The sequence below is a fragment of the Pseudophryne corroboree genome, chromosome 3 (assembly GCF_028390025.1).
Source record: "Pseudophryne corroboree isolate aPseCor3 chromosome 3, aPseCor3.hap2, whole genome shotgun sequence".
In the NCBI taxonomy this organism is placed as follows: Eukaryota; Metazoa; Chordata; class Amphibia; order Anura; family Myobatrachidae; genus Pseudophryne; species Pseudophryne corroboree.
Genome location: NC_086446.1, coordinates 769,227,112 through 769,246,014, shown reverse-complemented (window position 1 = coordinate 769,246,014; position 18,903 = coordinate 769,227,112). Strand labels below are relative to the sequence as shown.

The 18,903-nt window shown below is 49.4% G+C and overlaps 1 protein-coding gene across 3 annotated transcripts in view; it reads right to left on the bottom strand.

Moving 5' to 3' along the window:
• Positions 1–18,903, bottom strand: part of ATN1 (atrophin 1) — a 188,156-nt gene that overhangs the window by 125,022 nt on the left and 44,231 nt on the right. For 2 of the 3 annotated variants that reach the window (XM_063962483.1, XM_063962485.1), the window contains 3 exons: positions 4,153–4,327; positions 2,480–2,620; positions 2,279–2,389 (listed from right to left, as the gene is read on the bottom strand). In XM_063962483.1, the coding sequence (XP_063818553.1) occupies positions 2,279–2,389; positions 2,480–2,620; positions 4,153–4,179 (279 nt within the window). In that variant the 5' untranslated portion in view covers positions 4,180–4,327. The remainder of the gene's footprint in view (positions 1–2,278; positions 2,390–2,479; positions 2,621–4,152; positions 4,328–18,903) is intronic. The other variant, XM_063962484.1, reaches the window with a different exon arrangement.

The following is an 18,903-nucleotide window of genomic DNA, read 5'->3' as shown; positions in this document are numbered from 1 at the left end:
CGGCAATATACCGGGTCGGTTACCATAGCAGCGGGGGGGGAGGGGGGGGGGGGCGCAGCAGCAGCAGGGGCGGGGGTGGAGGTGGCGCTGGGAGATGAGCTCATCTCCTGCGCCGCCTCTCCCTATGCTGTGAATGGGAACCGTGTCGCATCGACGTGGCTCCCATTCACACTGCACCTGACCCGGTATTGAACCCGGGTATAATCCTTCTTTTATACCGGGTTGAATTACCGGGTCAGACGACCCGCTAATTCTTGGAAAGTGCTTTCACATCGCACACTGACCCATCTCGATACGGCAATATGCCGTGTCGATACCGGGTTATTTGTGCGATGTGAAAGGGGTAATAGACTGAAATCCACAGGTTCTCTGTCTGTTGTGGTAAATACAGTTGGTTGGTGACCAACTGTGCTGTCTGTCATTGGCCCCATGATGTCATCATGCCCCATGATGTATGACAACCAAAGAGTCGGATCTCAGTGTATTTCGGGGGAGATGTACTAAGCAGTGAAAAGAGTGGAGAAGTGAGCCAGTAGAGAAGTTGCCCATGGCTACCAATCAGCATTGAAGTAACATTTATAATTTGCATACTATAAAATTATACAGAGCAGCTGATTGGTTGCCATGGACAACTTCTCCACTCTTTTCACTGCTTAGTAAGCACATCTCCCCCTTAATCCGCTGGAAGTAATTACATGGCGCAGGACAAGGAGGTTGATATGGTATAATGCACCAATTAGTATACACTGCTGCTTTGTACAGTTACCTCATTATAGGAAAACCCCTATATTCACAGACAGTTAGGATAGTGGGGCTGGATTTGTGTTTCCCCTAATGGCCACTTCTGAATCCGGGGAGGGCTATTATGAGGCAATTGTCCAAGGAGGTAATTTTTAGAAGAAAGCAAAATTTGTGACTGTTAATCAGGTCTAGACATAATTAGCTTGTTAGCAAATCCATTAGTACTTAAACATTCCGCTATGTGGAGTCTATTTATGAAGCAGTGAAAAGTGTGGGAAGTGAGTCAGCGGGGAAGTTGCCAAGCAAACCAATCAGCATTGAAGTAACATTTATAATTTGCATACTATACAATTGTACGGAGCAGCTGATTGGTTGTCATGGGCAACTTCTCCACAGGCTCACTTCTCCACTCTTTTCACTGCTTCATGAATAGACCCCATTTGTCTTCTAAAGCGCACATTCCTTATATAAAAAATGGCTGTGATACAGAAGTGTCCCCATACAATGTTCCTGTAGTCAGGCCAAACAGCCCTTCTCTGTGCACAAAGTCCCATATGACTCGGTTTGCGCGGAGCGTCTATTTCACCCAGATTTTCCTCTTATAGGCCCTACACACTGGCCGATTTGTTTGAAAGATATGAACGATCTCGTTCATAAATGAACAAGAACTCGTTCATATCTTTCAGTGTGGAGGCTCCAGCGATGAACGATGCGTGGCCCCGCGCTCGTTCATCGCTGGTCCCCCGTCGGCTGAGCATGCAGGCCAATATGGACGATCTCGTCCATATTTGCCTGCACTTCAACGGAGCCGCGTGACGGGGGGAGTGAAGAAACTTCACTCCCCCCGTCACTGCCCCCCCGCCGCCGGGTCGCCCGTCGGCCGTATTGGCCGTCGGGCACCTCGGTGGCGGATCGGCATGTCTGTAGGGCCCATTAGTCACAACACATTGCGACAAAACTGCTGCACGACGAGGCTGCACTGAGTAATTTGTTATGTGACACTTGTATATCTGTGTGCGACTGAGTCTCTGTATACGAATTACGAACTGCTATGATGCAGCGCCTGCGGATTATTTCCATACCAAGTTCAGTTGTGCTCTGTATACAGATTCAGTCGCACACAGATATATTAGTGTCGTATATCAATCAGTGCAGTCTCGTGCAACGGTTTTGTTGCATCACGTTGCGACTAAGCCACAAATTTAGGCGGAAAAATGCATCTTGTGCTGTTTGGCGTATTGAGGCTAGGTTTATGAGGACACATTGGTATACTGGATTAGAGGGCGGCCATTTTGTTTTTTGCCTAGGGTAACAGAATGGTTATGCACACTCCCTACTGCACCCACAATAAATAATTGTGCTTTACCAGTAATTCATTTATTCTGATGGCAGCAATAGATTATAAAGTACAATGTAGTAAGGGTCCACCTGCCACCTGTGTAAGACTGCCGCAATAGGCTTGGGCCTACCAACAAATCCGGGCCGGAGTACAATTCTGAGAAGCTCTGAGAGACCTAACGAATGAGGTGCCTCTCACCTCCATTTTAACTTTCTTCTGGGTTTTCCCCGTCTCCCCTTCACTCTCGGAGGAGTCTTTCACTCTTTCCCGTTTGCTGTTTTTAGGGACAGCGTCATCCATGCGGCCCTTCTGTGGAAAAGAAGCGGGAAAGATACATAGTGAGGACGGGAACTGTTGGGGCGCTGCTCCGAGTCATTCTCTCTCTCCCCTCTTCATTACCTTTGCGCTTGGCCTGCCCTTCTCACTCTTGCAGTCACTGCTGGACGTGCTAATGGCACCAGGAGACGCCCTTCCCCTCGCTCTGCGCTCCTCCCTTGGGCCCACACTCTCCTTTTTCCTTCCGCTCCTCATCGACATCTTCTTGGGGGACACAGAAATAGCCGACAGGAGATATCAGAACACAGATGTGGGGATTACATTCTAATGATGCGTTGGGTATGTGAGACCGGCGTTCGGTATGCCAAAGATCAGCATACCGATGCCGGGATCCCGACCGCCAGAATGCCGATGGGGGGGGGGGGGCTAGCGCAACAAAGCCCCTTGTAGGCTTGCTGCGCTAACCACAGGTTCTATCCCCACTCCATGGGTGTTGTGGACACCCACGAGTGGGAATAGCCATCAGCCCCCTGTCAGCATTCTGGCAGTCAGGATCCTGGCGTCGGTATGCCGACTGACGGGATCCCGAAAGCCGGTCTCGTAACTACATCCCCTAATGACAGTTCCAACTCAACCAAGGCAGCAGTAATACACACTCTAAGGGGTATGTTTACTAATGTGCGGGTTTACAGAATTGGAGATGTTGCCCATAGCAACCAATCAAATTCTAACTATTATTTTCTAGAAGGTGCTAGATTAATGATAAGTTGAATCTGATTTGTTGCTATTGGCAACATCTCCACTTCTGTAAATTGTAGTAAATATACCTGATTTTAGTCTTGGATTCCTACACAGAAAGGTCAGCAACATAAATGACCTTCAGGAGATTAGTAATATACAGAAATATGGCGTTATTTGTGGGGAATCTTACATACAGTACTCTTCTGTCATTATTTGTGGTGCTAAACGTGAGATAAAAGCAATGCACTATCATCAATAGCCATCTTCTGCTCCATCATCCTCTCATCACTAGGGTGTGGACAGAGCAACCTAACAACTTGTAGCCAATCAGATCATCGAAATTACCACAGCAGCACAGAGGATTCCATAAAATCTGAGTACTGATCTTATGGTCAGGGGTGGGGGGCTGGTAACATGATGTGAGGGAAAGGAAAGAAGAGGAAAAAACTAAGGAAGAAACCACAGCCAGAGAGGTAGATAGAGTAACGTGCAGAGTCCCCAGCAGCGCAGGTTAATGTGAGGCAGGAAGATTATGGTGTCAGAAGCACCCGGTATGAAACAACGTTCATACATCCATCTTGTTTTACTTACATCTTAGCAATTCAGCTCCTCATTCTGCCTGTTTCATTATTCCCAGAGGCAATGTAAGCATTTGCCTCTGGGCGCTAGATGTATGTGGAGGGGGGGATGCCATCAGATGCACCAAGATGGCCACTCTAGGGAGCCAGGTCTGGGCTGCAACGTTTGGAAGACAGTGCACACATATTTACACAGGCTGCGTCTCTTACACTCACGCTGTTCCCTTCTGGTGGTAAGCGATGGGGGTGGCAAAGTTTGGAGGCTTTTGCCTCTTGGGTGTGGGAGATCTGGGGTAAGGGTAGGGATCATGTCTCAGGAGGCTTGCCTATGGTCTCTGAGGCTAGATGTTACTGGCTCTTAGCGTGGTGACTGACTGCACTGTGTGTAAGGAATGGCAGCACTCTCTCCATCTCACCCCACTATAGCCCCCCTCCCCCCCCAGAATCACCCATGATGCTGCAGCATGAGGTACTCACCGAGTCTTTGTTCTGTCGGGTTTTCATATTGCAGGGTGCAGAGGCCCCATTTCCCCGCAGGTGTCAGAGAACATAAACGACACTGCGGACAGTGAGGATGGGTGGGGGGGGGGGGGGGGGGGAGATGGGATTTAAGGGTAGGGGAAGCGACTATATCCAGAGAGGGAAGTCCTACCTGGTGAGACAGAAACATAATTATTATTGATCATCAAAACATGTTTTTAAAATAGTGTCACTACTAGGCCCTACACACTTGGCGATATTCTGAAAGATATGAACGATCTCGTTCATAAATGAACGAGAACTCGTTCATATCTTTCAGTGTGGAGACTTAAGCGATGAACGATGCGCGTCCCCGCGCTCGTTCATCGCTGGTCTCCCGTCGGCTGTGCATGCAGGCCAATATGGACGATCTCGTCCATATTTGCCTGCACTTCAATGCAGCCGGGTGACGGGGGGAGTGAAGAAACTTCACTCCCCCCGTCACTGCCCCCCCGCCGCCGGGTCGCTCGTCGGCCGTATCGGCCGTCGGGCACCTCGGCGGCACATCGCCAAGTGAGTAGGGCCCATACCAGTGAGAGCATTACCCAAATATTGTGCATGGTTACAGGTCACATGACGTTCCCCTAAACCTTTGTTATAATTCCTGCAATTCATCACCCATAACCAGTCCTAAGGGATCAGGTAACACAGAGTAGATTGTAAGCTCTATTATTATTATTATTATTAGTGCTGATGTGTGAGGGATAATGTGCCTTATACAAAGAAATGTCCCTTTAAAAAAAAATAAGATTTTACTTAGCGATAAATCTATTTCTCATAGTCCGTAGTGGATGCTGGGGACTCCGTCAGGACCATGGGGAATAGCGGCTCCGCAGGAGACAGGGCACAAAAGCAAGCTTTTAGGATCACATGGTGTGTACTGGCTCCTCCCCCTATGACCCTCCTCCAAGCCTCAGTTAGGTACTGTGCCCGGACGAGCGTACACAATAAGGAAGGATCTTGAATCCCGGGTAAGACTCATACCAGCCACACCAATCACACCGTACAACTTGTGATTTGAACCCAGTTAACAGTATGATAACAATGAAGTAGCCTCTAAAAAAGATGGCTCACAACAATAATAACCCGATTTTTTTGTAACAATAACTATGTACAAGTAATGCAGACAATCCGCACTTGGGATGGGCGCCCAGCATCCACTACGGACTATGAGAAATAGATTTATCGGTAAGTAAAATCTTATTTTCTCTAACGTCCTAGTGGATGCTGGGGACTCCGTCAGGACCATGGGGATTATACCAAAGCTCCCAAACGGGCGGGAGAGTGCGGATGACTCTGCAGCACCGAATGAGAGAACTCCAGGTCCTCCTCAGCCAGGGTATCAAATTTGTAGAATTTAGCAAACGTGTTTGCCCCTGACCAAGTAGCTGCTCGGCAAAGTTGTAAAGCCGAGACCCCTCGGGCAGCCGCCCAAGATGAGCCCACCTTCCTTGTGGAATGGGCATTTACAGATTTTGGCTGTGGCAGGCCTGCCACAGAATGTGCAAGCTGAATTGTACTACAAATCCAACGAGCAATAGTCTGCTTAGAAGCAGGAGCACCCAGCTTTTTGGGTGCCTACAATATAAACAGCAAGTCAGACTTTCTGACTCCAGCCATCCTGGAATTATATATATATTTTCAGGGCCCTGACAACGTCTAGCAACTTGGAGTCCTCCAAATCCCTAGTAGCCGCAGGCACCACAATAGGTTGTTTCAGGTGAAACGCTGACACCACCTTAGGAAGAAACTGGGGACGAGTCCGCAGTTCTGCCCTGTCCGAATGGAAAATCAAATATGGGCTTTTGTAAGACAAAGCCGCCAATTTTTACAATCGCCTGGCCGAGGCCAGGGCCAACAGCATGGTCACTTTCCATGTGAGATATTTCAAATCCACAGATTTGAGTGGTTCAAACCAATATGATTTGAGGAATCCCAACACTACGTTGAGATCCCACGGTGCCACTGGAGGCACACAAGGGCTGTATATGCAATACTCCCTTGACAAACGTCTGGACTTCAGGAACTGAAGCCAATTCTTTCTGGAAGAAAATCTATAGGGCCGAAACTTGAACCTTAATGGACCCCAATTTGAGGTTCATAGACACTCCTGTTTGCAGGAAGTGCAGAAATCGACCTAGTTGAAATTTTTTCGTGGGGCCTTCCTGGCCTCACCCACGCAACATATTTTTACCACATGTGGTGATAACGTTGTGCGGTCACCTCCTTCCTGGCTTTGACCAGGGTAGGTATGACCTCTTTCGGAATGCCTTTTCCCTTAGGATCCGGCGTTCAAACCGCCATGCCGTCAAACGCAGTCGCGGTAAGTCTTGGAACAGACAAGGTCCCTGCTGGAGCAGGTCCTTTCTTAAAGGCCGATGCCCCGGTTCCTCTTGGAACAGACATGGTACTTGCTGAAAGCAAATCCCTTCTTAGCTCCCGAGGCCATTAGTCCTCTGTGAGCATCTCTTGAAGTTCCGGTTACCAAGTCCCTCTTGGCCAATCCGGAGCCACGAGTATAGTTCTTACTCATCTATGTCTTATAATTCTCAATACCTTGGTTATGAGAAGCAGAGGAGGGAACACATACACCGACTGTTACACCCACGGTGTTACCAGGACGTCCACAGCTATCGCCTGAAGGTCTCGTGACCTGGCGCAATACCTGTCCCATTTTTTGTTCGGGCGGGACGCCATCATGTCCACCTTTGGTCTTTCCCAACGGTTCACAATCATGCGGAAAACTTCCCGATGAAGTTCCCACTCTCCCGGGTGGAGGTCGTGCCTGCTGAGGAAGTCTGCTTCCCAGTCGTCCACTCCCGGAATGAACACTGCTGACAGTGCTATCACATGATTTTCCGCCTAGCGAAAAATCCTTGCAGTTTTGCCACTGCCCTCCTGCTTCTTGTGCCGCCCTTTCTGTTTACGTGGGCGACTGCCGTGATGTTATCCCACTGGATCAATACCGGCTGACCTTGAAGCAGAGGTCTTGCTAAGCTTAGAGCATTATAAATTTGCTCTTAGCTCCAGTATATTTATGTGGAGAGAATTCTCCAGACTTGATCACACTCCTTGTGTGACTGCTCCCCAGCCTCTCAGGCTGGCCTCCGTGGTCACGAGCATCCAATCCTGAATGCCGAATCTGCGGCCCTCTAGAAGATGAGCACTCTGTAATCACCACAGGAGAGACACCCTTGTCCTTGGATATAGGATTATCCGCTGATGCATCTGAAGATGCGATCCGGACCATTTGTCCAGCAGATCCCACTGAAGAGTTCTTGCGTGAAATCTGCCGAATGGAAGTGCTTCGTAATAAGCCACCATTTTTACCAGGACTCTTGTGCAATGATGCACTGACACTTTTCCTGGTTTTAGGAGGATCCCGATTAGCTCGGATAACTCCCTGGCTTTCTCCTCTGGGAGAAACACCTTTTCCTGGACTGTGTCCAGAATCATCCCTAGGACCAGCAGACGTGTCGTCGGAACAACTGCGGTTTTGGAATATTTAGAATCCACCCGTGCTGTCGTAGAACTACTTGAGATAGTGCTACTCCGACCTCCAACTGTTCTCTGGACCTTGTTCTTATCAGGAGGTCGTCCATTTTCTTTGAAGACGAATCCTCCTTTCGGTCATTACCTTGGTAAGGACCCGGGGTGCCTTGGACAATCCAACGGCATCGTCTTGAAACTGATAGTGACAGTTCTGTACCACGAACCTGAGGTACCCTTGGTGAGAAAAAGCAAATTTTGGGACATGGAGGTAAGCATCCCTGATGTCCCGGGACACCATATAGTCCCTTTGTTCTTTGCTATCACTGCTCTGAGTGACTCCATCTGGATTTGAACCCTTGTAAGTGTTAAAATTTTTCAGATTTAGAATAGGTCTCACCTAGCCTTCAGTACCACCATATAGTGTGGAGTAATACCCCTTTCCTTGTTGTCGGAGGGGTAATTTTATTATCACCTGCTGGGAATACAGCTTGTGAATTGTTTTCAATACTGCCTCCCTGTCGGAGGGAGACATTGGTACAGCAGACTACAGGAACCTGCGAGGGGGGAAACCTCTCGACATTCCAATCTGTACCCCTTGGATACTACTTGTAGGATCCAGGGGTCCTGTACGGTCCCAGCGTCATGCTGAGAACTTGGTAGAAGCGGTGGAGGGCTTCTGTTCCTGGGAATGGGCTGCCTGCTGCAGTCTTCTTCCCTTTCCTCTATCCCTGGGCAGATATGACTCTTATAGGGACGAAAGGACTGAGGCTGAAAAGACGGTGTCTTTTTCTGCAGAGATGTGACTTAGGGTAAAAAACGGTGGATTTTCCAGCAGTTGCCCTGGCCACCAGGTCCCATGGACCGACCCCAAATAACTCCTCCCCTTTATACGGCAATACATCTTTGTGCCGTTTGGAATCTGCATCACCTGACCACTGTCGTGTCCATAAACATCTTCTTGCAGATATGGACATCGCATTTACTCTTGATGCCAGAGTGCAAATATCCCTCTGCGCATCTCGCATATATAGAAATGCATCCTTTAAATGCTCTATAGTCAATAAAATACTGTCCCTGTCAAAGGTATCAATATTTTTAGTCAGGGAATCCGACCAAGCCACCTCAGCTCTGCACATCCAGGCTGAGGCGATCGCTGGTCGCAGTATAACACCAGCATGTGTGTGTATACTTTTTAGGATATTTTTCAGCCTCCTATCAGCTGGCTCCTTAAGTACGGCCCTATCCGTAGATGGTACCGCTACTTGTTCTGATAAGCGTGTGAGCGCCTTATTCACCCTGAGGGGTGTTTCCCACCGCGCCTTAACTTCTGGCGGGAAAGGGTATACCGCCAATAATTTTCTATCGGGGGAAACCCACGCATCATCACACACTTCATTTAATTTATCTGATTCAGGAAAAACTACAGGTAGTTTTTTCACCTCACACATAATACCCTTTTTTGTGGTACTTGGAGTATCAGAAATATGTAACACCTCCTTCATTGCCCTTAACGTGTGGCCCTAAAAGAAAATACGTTTGTTTCTTCACCGTCGACACTGAAATCAGTGTCCGTGTCTGGGTCTGTGTCGACCGACTGAGGTAAATGGGCATTTTACAGCCCCTGACAGTGTTTGAGACGCCTGGACAGATACTAATTTGTTCGCCGGCCCTCTCATGTCGTCAACCGGCTTGCAGCGTGTTGACATTGTCACGTAATTTCCATAAATAAGCCATCCATTCCGGTGTCGACTCCCTAGAGAGTGACATCACCATTACAGGCAATTTGCTCCGCCTCCTCACCAATATTTTCCTCATACATGTCGACACACACGTACCGACATACAGCACACACATAGGGAATGCTCTGATAGAGGACAGGACCCACTAGCCCTTTGGGGAGACAGAGGGAGAGTTTGCCAGCACACACCAAAACGCTATAATTATCCAGGGACAACCTTTATATAAGTGTTCCTCCCTTATAGCATTTTAATATATATACATATCGCCAAATCAGTGCCCCCCCTCTCTGTTTTAACCCTGTTTCTGTAGTGCAGTGCAGGGGAGAGCATGGGAGCCTTCCCACCAGCCTTTCTGTGAGGGAAAATGGCGCTGTGTGCTGAGGAGAATAGGCCCCGCCCCCTTTTCGGCGGGCTTCTTCTCCGGAGTTTTAGATATCTGGCAGGGGTTAAATACATCCATATAGCCTCAAGGGCTATATGTGATGTATTTTTCGCCATACAGGTATTATACATTGCTGCCCAGGGCGCCCCCCTCCAGCGCCCTGCACCCTCCATGACCGCTGTGTGAAGTGTGCTGACAACAATGGCGCACAGCTGCAGTGCTGTGCGCTACCTGATGAAGACTGAGAGTCTTCTGCCGCCTGGTTCCGGACCTCTTCATCTTCAGCGTCTGCAAGGGGGGTCGGCGGCGCGGCTCCGGGACGAACCCCAGGGCGAGCCCTGTGTTCCGACTCCCTCTGGAGCTATGTCCAGTAGCCTAAGAATCCAATCCATCCTGCACGCAGGTGAGTTGAAAATCTCTCCCCTAAGTACCTCGATGCAGTGAGCCTGTTGCCAGCAGGACTCACTGAAAATAAAGAACCTAAAAACTTTTTCTAAGTAACTCTTTAAGAGAGCCACCTAGATTGCACCCTTCTCGGCCGGGCACAAAAACCTAACTGAGGCTTGGAGGAGGGTCATAGGGGGAGGAGCCAGTACACACCATGTGATCCTAAAAGCTTGCTTTTGTGCCCTGTCTCCTGCGGAGCCGCTATTCCCCATGGTCCTGACGGAGTCCCCAGCATCCACTAGGACGTTAGAGAAACAAACTTGTTTTATGAGCGGGATGCAGTTAATTTGGCGGCTGTCGGGATCCTGGCGGTCAGGATGCCGACGCCGGAATCCCGACAGCCGAGAATGCCAACAACCGGAATCCCGACTAACAGGGGCTATTCCCACGCATGGCGAGCGCAGCAAGCCCACAAGGGGACTCTTTGCGCTCACCCTGCTGCCGGCATACTGGCGGCCATGATGCCGCTGTCGGCCGCTGGATAATCATAATGATCCCGTATGAACCATACCAGAGCATTGCTCGCTGGCGCCCTCTGCCAGCAGGAGAAGTGTGCATCCAGGCAGCACTACAAACTGCAGGGTGGTGCATACCCAGAGAATCCTTTGCACGCTCCGAACAGCACTGACGCTGCACTACTGGCCGTTCCAGGCACCATGCTAGCCAGATCCAGGGTCCATGGGGCAGAGATGGCACCGCTCGCACACCTCTCCCTATGGCCCTCAGTATGAATGTCCCTTCTTTAATCTAATCAGTCTTCTCTTTCCTGCATTGCTGTTCCTGCCTTGGGACTGTAAGGGACCGAAATGAGCGGTGCGAGTCCGACGCCACTGCCCATGGTGCAAGGCAGAAGGCCAGTGGGGGGCAGTACAGTCATTGTTCTGGTAAAACCCTTTCCAGCTTGTGGGGTGTCTGGAGAGGAAGCCACTGCAGGGCCAGAGTAAGGGCCATAAGGGCCTGGGGATGAAAATTATCAAGGGCCTACTGTGAGAGGCAGAGGAGGTCTTACCAGTGCTGTCTGGGTATGGCCAGTGTCGTGTGGGTGTGGCCAGTGTCCTGTGGGTGTGGCCAGTGCTGTGTTGGTTTGGCCAGTGTCATGTGGGTGTGGCCAGTGTCATGTGGGTGTGACTAGTGCTGTGTGGGTGTGGCCAGTGGCCTCAAAAGGGGGGTGCGGCCCGCACCCGGGTGTGACACCAAAAGTCAGCTCCTCCGCAGTGACAGGAGCCAGGTGCTGCAGTGTGAAAGTCTCCTACAGCACCCGGCTCCAGTCATAGAAGAGGAGCTGACAGCGCCCAGAGACTGTCTCCGGGGGCAGCCCAGCATCTTCGGAGATGCTGGGCACGGCCCCAGAGTAATGATTCCGGGATCCCAGTGAGACCACGCCCCCTGCATGTTAGGCCCCACCCCTTTTTGCCGCGAGCGCGCCGGGAGATCAGGGGTGCGCACCTGGTGTCACCACACCTTGTGAGGCCTCTAGGTGTGGTCATACCTCCCAACTTTTGATCCATGGTAGTAGGGACAGCAGCGCGCGCCCTAATTTGGGGGCATGGTCTTGCGGTAATGGGGCGTGGCCTCACGGTAATGAGTAGTGGCCTCGCGGCAAACGCAGCGCTCGCAAACCACGCCCTTGTTTTTGTCACTATGGCGGCATGGATAGCTCTAGATGAGCTGCTGGCCATGCCCCCTTGTCCTTCTCTGTCGGTGAATAGACGCTGTGCGGATGCGCTGGCCAGGCTGTGGAGAAGTTTTTTTGGGGGGCAACTGGAACCCCTCCCCTGCATTTGCCTATGGATAGTAGTAACAGCTGTGCGCCTGCAGACATTTGTATAGTCACATTAGTTAGCTCTCCATTTGCGAAATATCCACAGGGTTCTAAATGCAGCCACAACTCATAACCAGGCCTATAATGGACTACTATGGGGTATATTTACTAAGATTCGTAATTTCCGAAAATAGGTCAAAGTTCAATCACGAATGACATCGACAGTGTAAAACTGCAACTTTTTGAATTGATTACGATGGATTTACTAAGCTGTCGTATTCGTATTTTTCTTTGCTTCCGATGTCGATGTCATTCGTTTTTTTTTACCTATTTTTACGGCAGTGATTAGCAAAACACTGCCGTTTTTTTTTACAATCAATCTCGGCCGGATCTGTGTGATCCGTGCTGGGGTTCTTATTTTTTTTTTTTTTAATTAAACAATGTAAAATCCCCAAAAAAAATGCGTGGGGTCCCCCCTCCTAAGCATAACCAGCCTCGGGCTCTTTGAGCCGATCCTGGTTGCAGAAATATGGGGAAAAAATTGACAGGGGTTCCCCCATATTTAAGCAACCAGCATCGGGCTCTGCGCCTGGTCCTGGTTCCAAAAATACGGGGGACAAAAAGAGTAGGGGTCCCCCGTATTTTTAAAACCAGCACCGGGCTCCACTAGCTGGACAGATAATGCCACAGCCGGGGGTCACTTTTATACAGTGCCCTGCGGCCGTGGCATCAAAAATCCAACTAGTCACCCCTGGCCGGGGTACCCTGGGGGAGTGGGGACCCCTTCAATCAAGGGGTCCCCCCCCCCCCCAGCCACCCAAGGGCCAGGGGTGAAGCCCGAGGCTGTCCCCCCCCATCCAATGGGCTGCGGATGGGGAGGCTGATAGCCATTTGTGATAATGAAAAGATATTGTTTTTAGTAGCAGTACTACAAGTCCCAGCAAGCCTCCCCCGCATGCTGGTACTTGGAGAACCACAAGTACCAGCATGCGGCGGAAAAACGGGCCCGCTGGTACCTGTAGTACTACCACTAAAAAAATACCCAAAAAAACACAAGACACACACACCGTGAAAGTATAATTTTATTACATACATACACACATACATACATACTTACCTTATGTTCTCACGCAGGTCGGTCCTCTTCTCCAGTAGAATCCAAGGGCTACCTGTTGAAGAAATTCTACTCACCAGATCCATGGGTCCAGGCTCCTCGGCAAATCCAGGGTTAATCCACGTACTTGAATAAATAAAAAAAAACGGTGTCCCGACCACGAACTGAAAGGGGACCCATGTTTGCACATGGGTCACCTTCCCACGAATGCCAGAAACCCACTTTGACTTCTGTCTAAGTGGGTTTCTTCAGCCAATCAGGGAGTGCCACGTTGTAGCACTCTCCTGATCAGCTGTGTGCTGCTGTCCTCACTGACAGGCAGCACGCGGCAGTGTTACAATGTAGCGCCTATGCGCTACATTGTAACCAATGATGGGAACTTTCTGCCCTGCGGTTGACCTAAAGTGACGTCACCGCTGAGCAGAAAGTTCCCAGCATTGGTTACAATGGAGCGCATAGGCGCTACATTGTAACACTGCCGTGTGCCGCCTGTCAGTGAGGACAGCAGCACACAGCTGATCAGGAGAGTGCTACAACGTGGCACTCCCTGATTGGCTGAAGAAACCCACTTAGACAGAAGTCAAAGTGGGTTTCTGGCATTCGTGGGAAGGTGACCCATGTGCAAACATGGGTCCCCTTTCAGTTCGTGGTCGGGACACCGTTTTTTTTTTTTATTCAAGTACGTGGATTAACCCTGGATTTGCCGAGGAGCCTGGACCCATGGATCTGGTGAGTAGAATTTCTTCAACAGGTAGCCCTTGGATTCTACTGGAGAAGAGGACCGACCTGCGTGAGAACATAAGGTAAGTATGTATGTATGTATGTGTGTATGTATGTAATAAAATTATACTTTCACGGTGTGTGTGTCTTGTGTTTTTTTGGGTATTTTTTTAGTGGTAGTACTACAGGTACCAGCGGGCCCGTTTTTCCGCCGCATGCTGGTACTTGTGGTTCTCCAAGTACCAGCATGCGGGGGAGGCTTGCTGGGACTTGTAGTACTGCTACTAAAAACAATATCTTTTATTTTACAACAAAGGCTATCAGCCCTCCCATCCGCAGCCCATTGGATGGGGGGGGGACAGCCTCGGGCTTCACCCCTGGCCCTTGGGTGGCTGGGGGGGGGGGACCCCTTGATTGAAGGGGTTCCCACTCCCCCAGGGTACCCCGGCCAGGGGTGACTAGTTGGATTTTTGATGCCACGGCCGCAGGGCGCTGTATAAAAGTGACCCCCGGCTGTGGCATTATCTGTCCAGCTAGTGGAGCCCGGTGCTGGTTTTAAAAATACGGGGGACCCCTACTCTTTTTGTCCCCCGTATTTTTGGGACCAGGACCAGGCGCAGAGCCCGATGCTGGTTGCTTAAATATGGGGGAACCCCTGTCATTTTTTTCCCCCATATTTCTGCAACCAGGATCGGCTCAAAGAGCCCGAGGCTGGTTATGCTTAGGAGGGGGGACCCCACGCAATTTTTTTGGCAAAAATAAGCACTTTCCCACCCCTTCCCACTGATATACATGCACGGATCTCATGGATCCCTGCATGCATCTCAAATCACGGGAAAAAAAAGCAGGTCTGTTTTTTTTAGGACTTTTTTACGAGTTGTAATTTTTCACGGCAGTGTTTTGTGTTTTTTTGCTTTGCACTTCTTAGTAAATGACCGAGATTCATATCTAAACAGGCGTAATTTGACCGATGGTGTATTCATTCGTAATTTTTTACCTGAACTAGCAAAAAATTACGAATGCCCTCATCACTGCCGTGATTAGTGTTTAGTAAATGACCGAGATTAACCGAGATGACACTTTGAAGAAAAAACGGCATCTCGGTCAAAATCGGGAGCTTAGTAAATATACCCCTATGTGTCTTCATGCAGTCTACTGTATTTATATTGTGCCATACTGCATGAGAAACCGGGCGAGCTATAGTCTAACATGATAAAGACGGTGTTTATTAGGAATACATCATTATAAAGAATAATGTACAGCTGACTGTAAATGACTATGGATATATCAGAGAGGTATCTTGTGACCTGTATACAATCACTACGCCCCATCCTGGTGACACCCAATATACTTGTAATTTACAGTAAGTAGCGGATTATCCCATATATACAGCGCTGATCACCATACAACACAGCAACATACATTACCATGTATAACTATATGGGGCCAGATGTACTAAGCATTGGAAAGTGATAAACTGCACGGTGATCAAGTACCAACCAATCAGCTTCTAACTGTCAGTTTTCAAACCCAGCCTGTAACATGACAGTTAGGAGCTGATTGGCTGGGACTTTATCTCCAGTGGACTGCAGGAAATAATGCCAGCTTACCAGTCAGGAAACACTACTGGTATCTCTGGTGGCAGAACCCCATGCACTTTATGTGTGGCCCATGCATGCCCATCACCTCTACTGCTAAGGGCAGTGTTACATGGGCCATATATCTGCTGGAGCCTCTCCAGGACTGCATAGTAGCACAGTGAAACGTATTGTACCTGTACTACATCACTGCAGCAGTAGTGCATGGCAGGTAGCCTGGCCCAGGAGGACCCTCCCAGTGTCATGTGACTGGCCAGGAGGCAGAGCTTACAAGCAACAGACAGGGTCAGTGCAGCAGATAACTTACAGGTGAGCCATACTACTAACTCTGCACAATCATAACTCATAAAGGTTACTGATGGTATACTGTCCACTGTGCACTAAGTCACCTCTGTTGGAGAGATGCAGGATGGCCTATGGGGTTTACAGAATTGCAATCACTGCAGCACATGGCCTAGACATGCCAATGGCCTCCCTGGCAGGTACAGCACATGTAGCTGGGCAGTTATACCTGGTAACTATGTAAAGTTTGCAGCTTGGAATCTGGGGGTTATACCTTCATTATGCTGTCCTGTATCCTTACACTGCCATGCTGTACTGTATCCCTACACTGCCATGCTGTACTGTATCCTTACACTGCCATGCTGTACTGTATCCCTACACTGCCATGCTGTACTGTATCCTTACACTGCCATGCTGTCCTGTATCCTTACACTGCCATGCTGTACTGTATCCCTACACTGCCATGCTGTACTGTATCCTTACACTGCCATGCTGTACTGTATCCTTACACTGCCATGCTGTACTGTATCCCTACACTGCCATGCTGTACTGTATCCTTACACTGCCATGCTGTACTGTATCCTTACACTGCCATGCTGTACTGTATCCTTACACTGCCATGCTGTACTGTGTCCTTACACTGCCATGCTGTCCTGTATCCTTACACTGCTATGCTGTACTGTATCCTTACACTGCCATGCTGTACTGTGTCCTTACACTCCATGCTGTACTGTATCCCTACACTGCCGTGCTGTCCTGTATCCTTACACTGCCGTGCTGTCCTGTATCCTTACACTGCCGTGCTGTCCTGTATCCTTACACTGCCATGCTGTACTGTATCCTTACACTGCCATGCTGTACTGTATCCTTACACTGCCATGCTGTACTGTATCCTTACACTGCCATGCTGTACTGTGTCCTTACACTCCATGCTGTACTGTATCCCTACACTGCCGTGCTGTCCTGTATCCTTACACTGCCGTGCTGTCCTGTATCCTTACACTGCCATGCTGTACTGTATCCTTACACTGCCATGCTGTACTGTATCCTTACACTGCCATGCTGTACTGTATCCTTACACTGCCATGCTGTCCTGTATCCTTACACTGCCATGCTGTACTGTATCCTTACACTGCTATGCTGTACTGTATCCTTACACTGCCATGCTGTACTGTATCCTTACACTGCCATGCTGTACTGTCTGTATCCCTACACTGCTATACTGTACTGTATCCGTATGCTGTCCTATATCCTTACACTGCCGTGCTGTACTGTATCTCTACACTGCCATGCTGTCCAGTATCCTTACACTGCCATGCTGTACTGTATCCTTACACTGCCATGCTGTACTGTCCCCATATGCTGCCATGCTGTACTGTATCCCTACACTGCCATGCTGTACTGTATCCATATGCTGTCCTGTATCCTTACACTGCCATGCTGTCCTGTATCCATATGCTGTCCTGTATCCTTACACTGCCATGCTGTACTGTATCCATACACTGCCATGCTGTACTATATCCCTACACTGCCATGCTGTACTGTATCCTTATGCTGGTTTGCTGTTCTGTATACTTACACTGCCGTACTGTACTGTATCCATATGCTGTCCTGTATCCTTACACTGCCATGCTGTCCTGTATCCTTACACTGCCATGCTGTCCTGTATCCTTACACTGCCATGCTGTCCTGTATCCATATGCTGTCCTGTATCCTTACACTGCCGTGCTGTACTGTATCCCTACACTGCCATGCTATACTGTCCCCATATGCTGCTATGCTGTCCTGTATCCCTACACTGCCATGCTGTACTGTCCCCATATGCTGCCATGCTGTACTGTATCCTTACACTGCCATGCTGTACTGTATCCATATGCTGCCCTGTATCCTTACACTGCCATGCTGTCCTGTATCCTTACACTGCCGTGCTGTACTATCCCGATATGCTGCTATGCTGTCCTGTATCCTTACACTGCCATGTTTTATTGTGCCCATACACTGCTATACTGCCCTTTGTTTGTATGTATGGTGTGCCATATTTTTTTTATTACCATCCAGTATATACTGCAATGTTGACCTTTTCCATTCACAGATCTGGTGTCTGTGCCTATGTGCAGCTATACTGTCTTGTGCCCACACTGTCCTGGTCTGTTACAGTACACAACTCTGCTATCCTGTACCCATACAATGACCTATTGTCCTGTGCCTACACACTGCCCTGTGCCAGTATGCTGAAACTGTGTCCTATACCCACACGGTGCTCTATTGTCCTGTGCTCACAATGCCTGCTGTCCTCTGCCCATACACTGCTATACTGGCCTGAACCCATTCATCGTCCTGTGCCCACACACTGCCAAGTTATCCTTATATTTATTGTATCACATGCCATACACTACCCAGTGATCGTATGCTGCTCCTATGCCCATTCCCTATTAGGCTATGCAGTACCCATACGAAGAGTTGCTATTCTGTACATACTCTGTGCCCATTTAATGCCCTGCTATCCTGTGCCATTTATCTGCTCTGTGCCCACAATGTGAGTAGACATTGAATCTTATTCAGAGCTGGCCGCAATTTGCACTACACAAAGGGCGTAATTGAGACCTGATCGCTTGCTAGGGGTTTTTGCAGCGCTGCGATCACATAGTCACCGCCCATAGGGGAGTGTATTTTTGCTTTGCAAGCGTGCGATCACATGTGTATACGAGCGGTCCCAAAAGGTTTTGTGCAGTTTCTGAGTTGCCCAGAACTTGCTGAGCCGCTGCGATCACTTCAGCCTGTCCGGGCCCGGAATTGACGTCAGACACCCGCCCTGCAAACGCTTGGACACGCCTGCGCTTTTCCAACCACTCCGAGAAAACGGTCAGCTGCCACCCACAAACGCCCTCTTCCTGTCAATCTCCTTGCGATCGGCTGTGCGAATGGAATCTTCGTACAATCCATCGCACAGCAGCGATCCGCTTTGTACCCATGCGACGCGCCTGCGCATTGCGATGCATGTGCATGCCCGGGGCTGAATGTCCCCCAAAATGCGGCTAGAAAAAAAATGCATTTGGGTCCTATGGCAGTAAATGCGCCTCCCACCTCCTGCAGGTAACAGAAGCAGAAGCGCCAGGAATATGACAGGAGGTGCTGCTACTCTGGCCTTGATTCAGACCTGAACACAGCCCGGA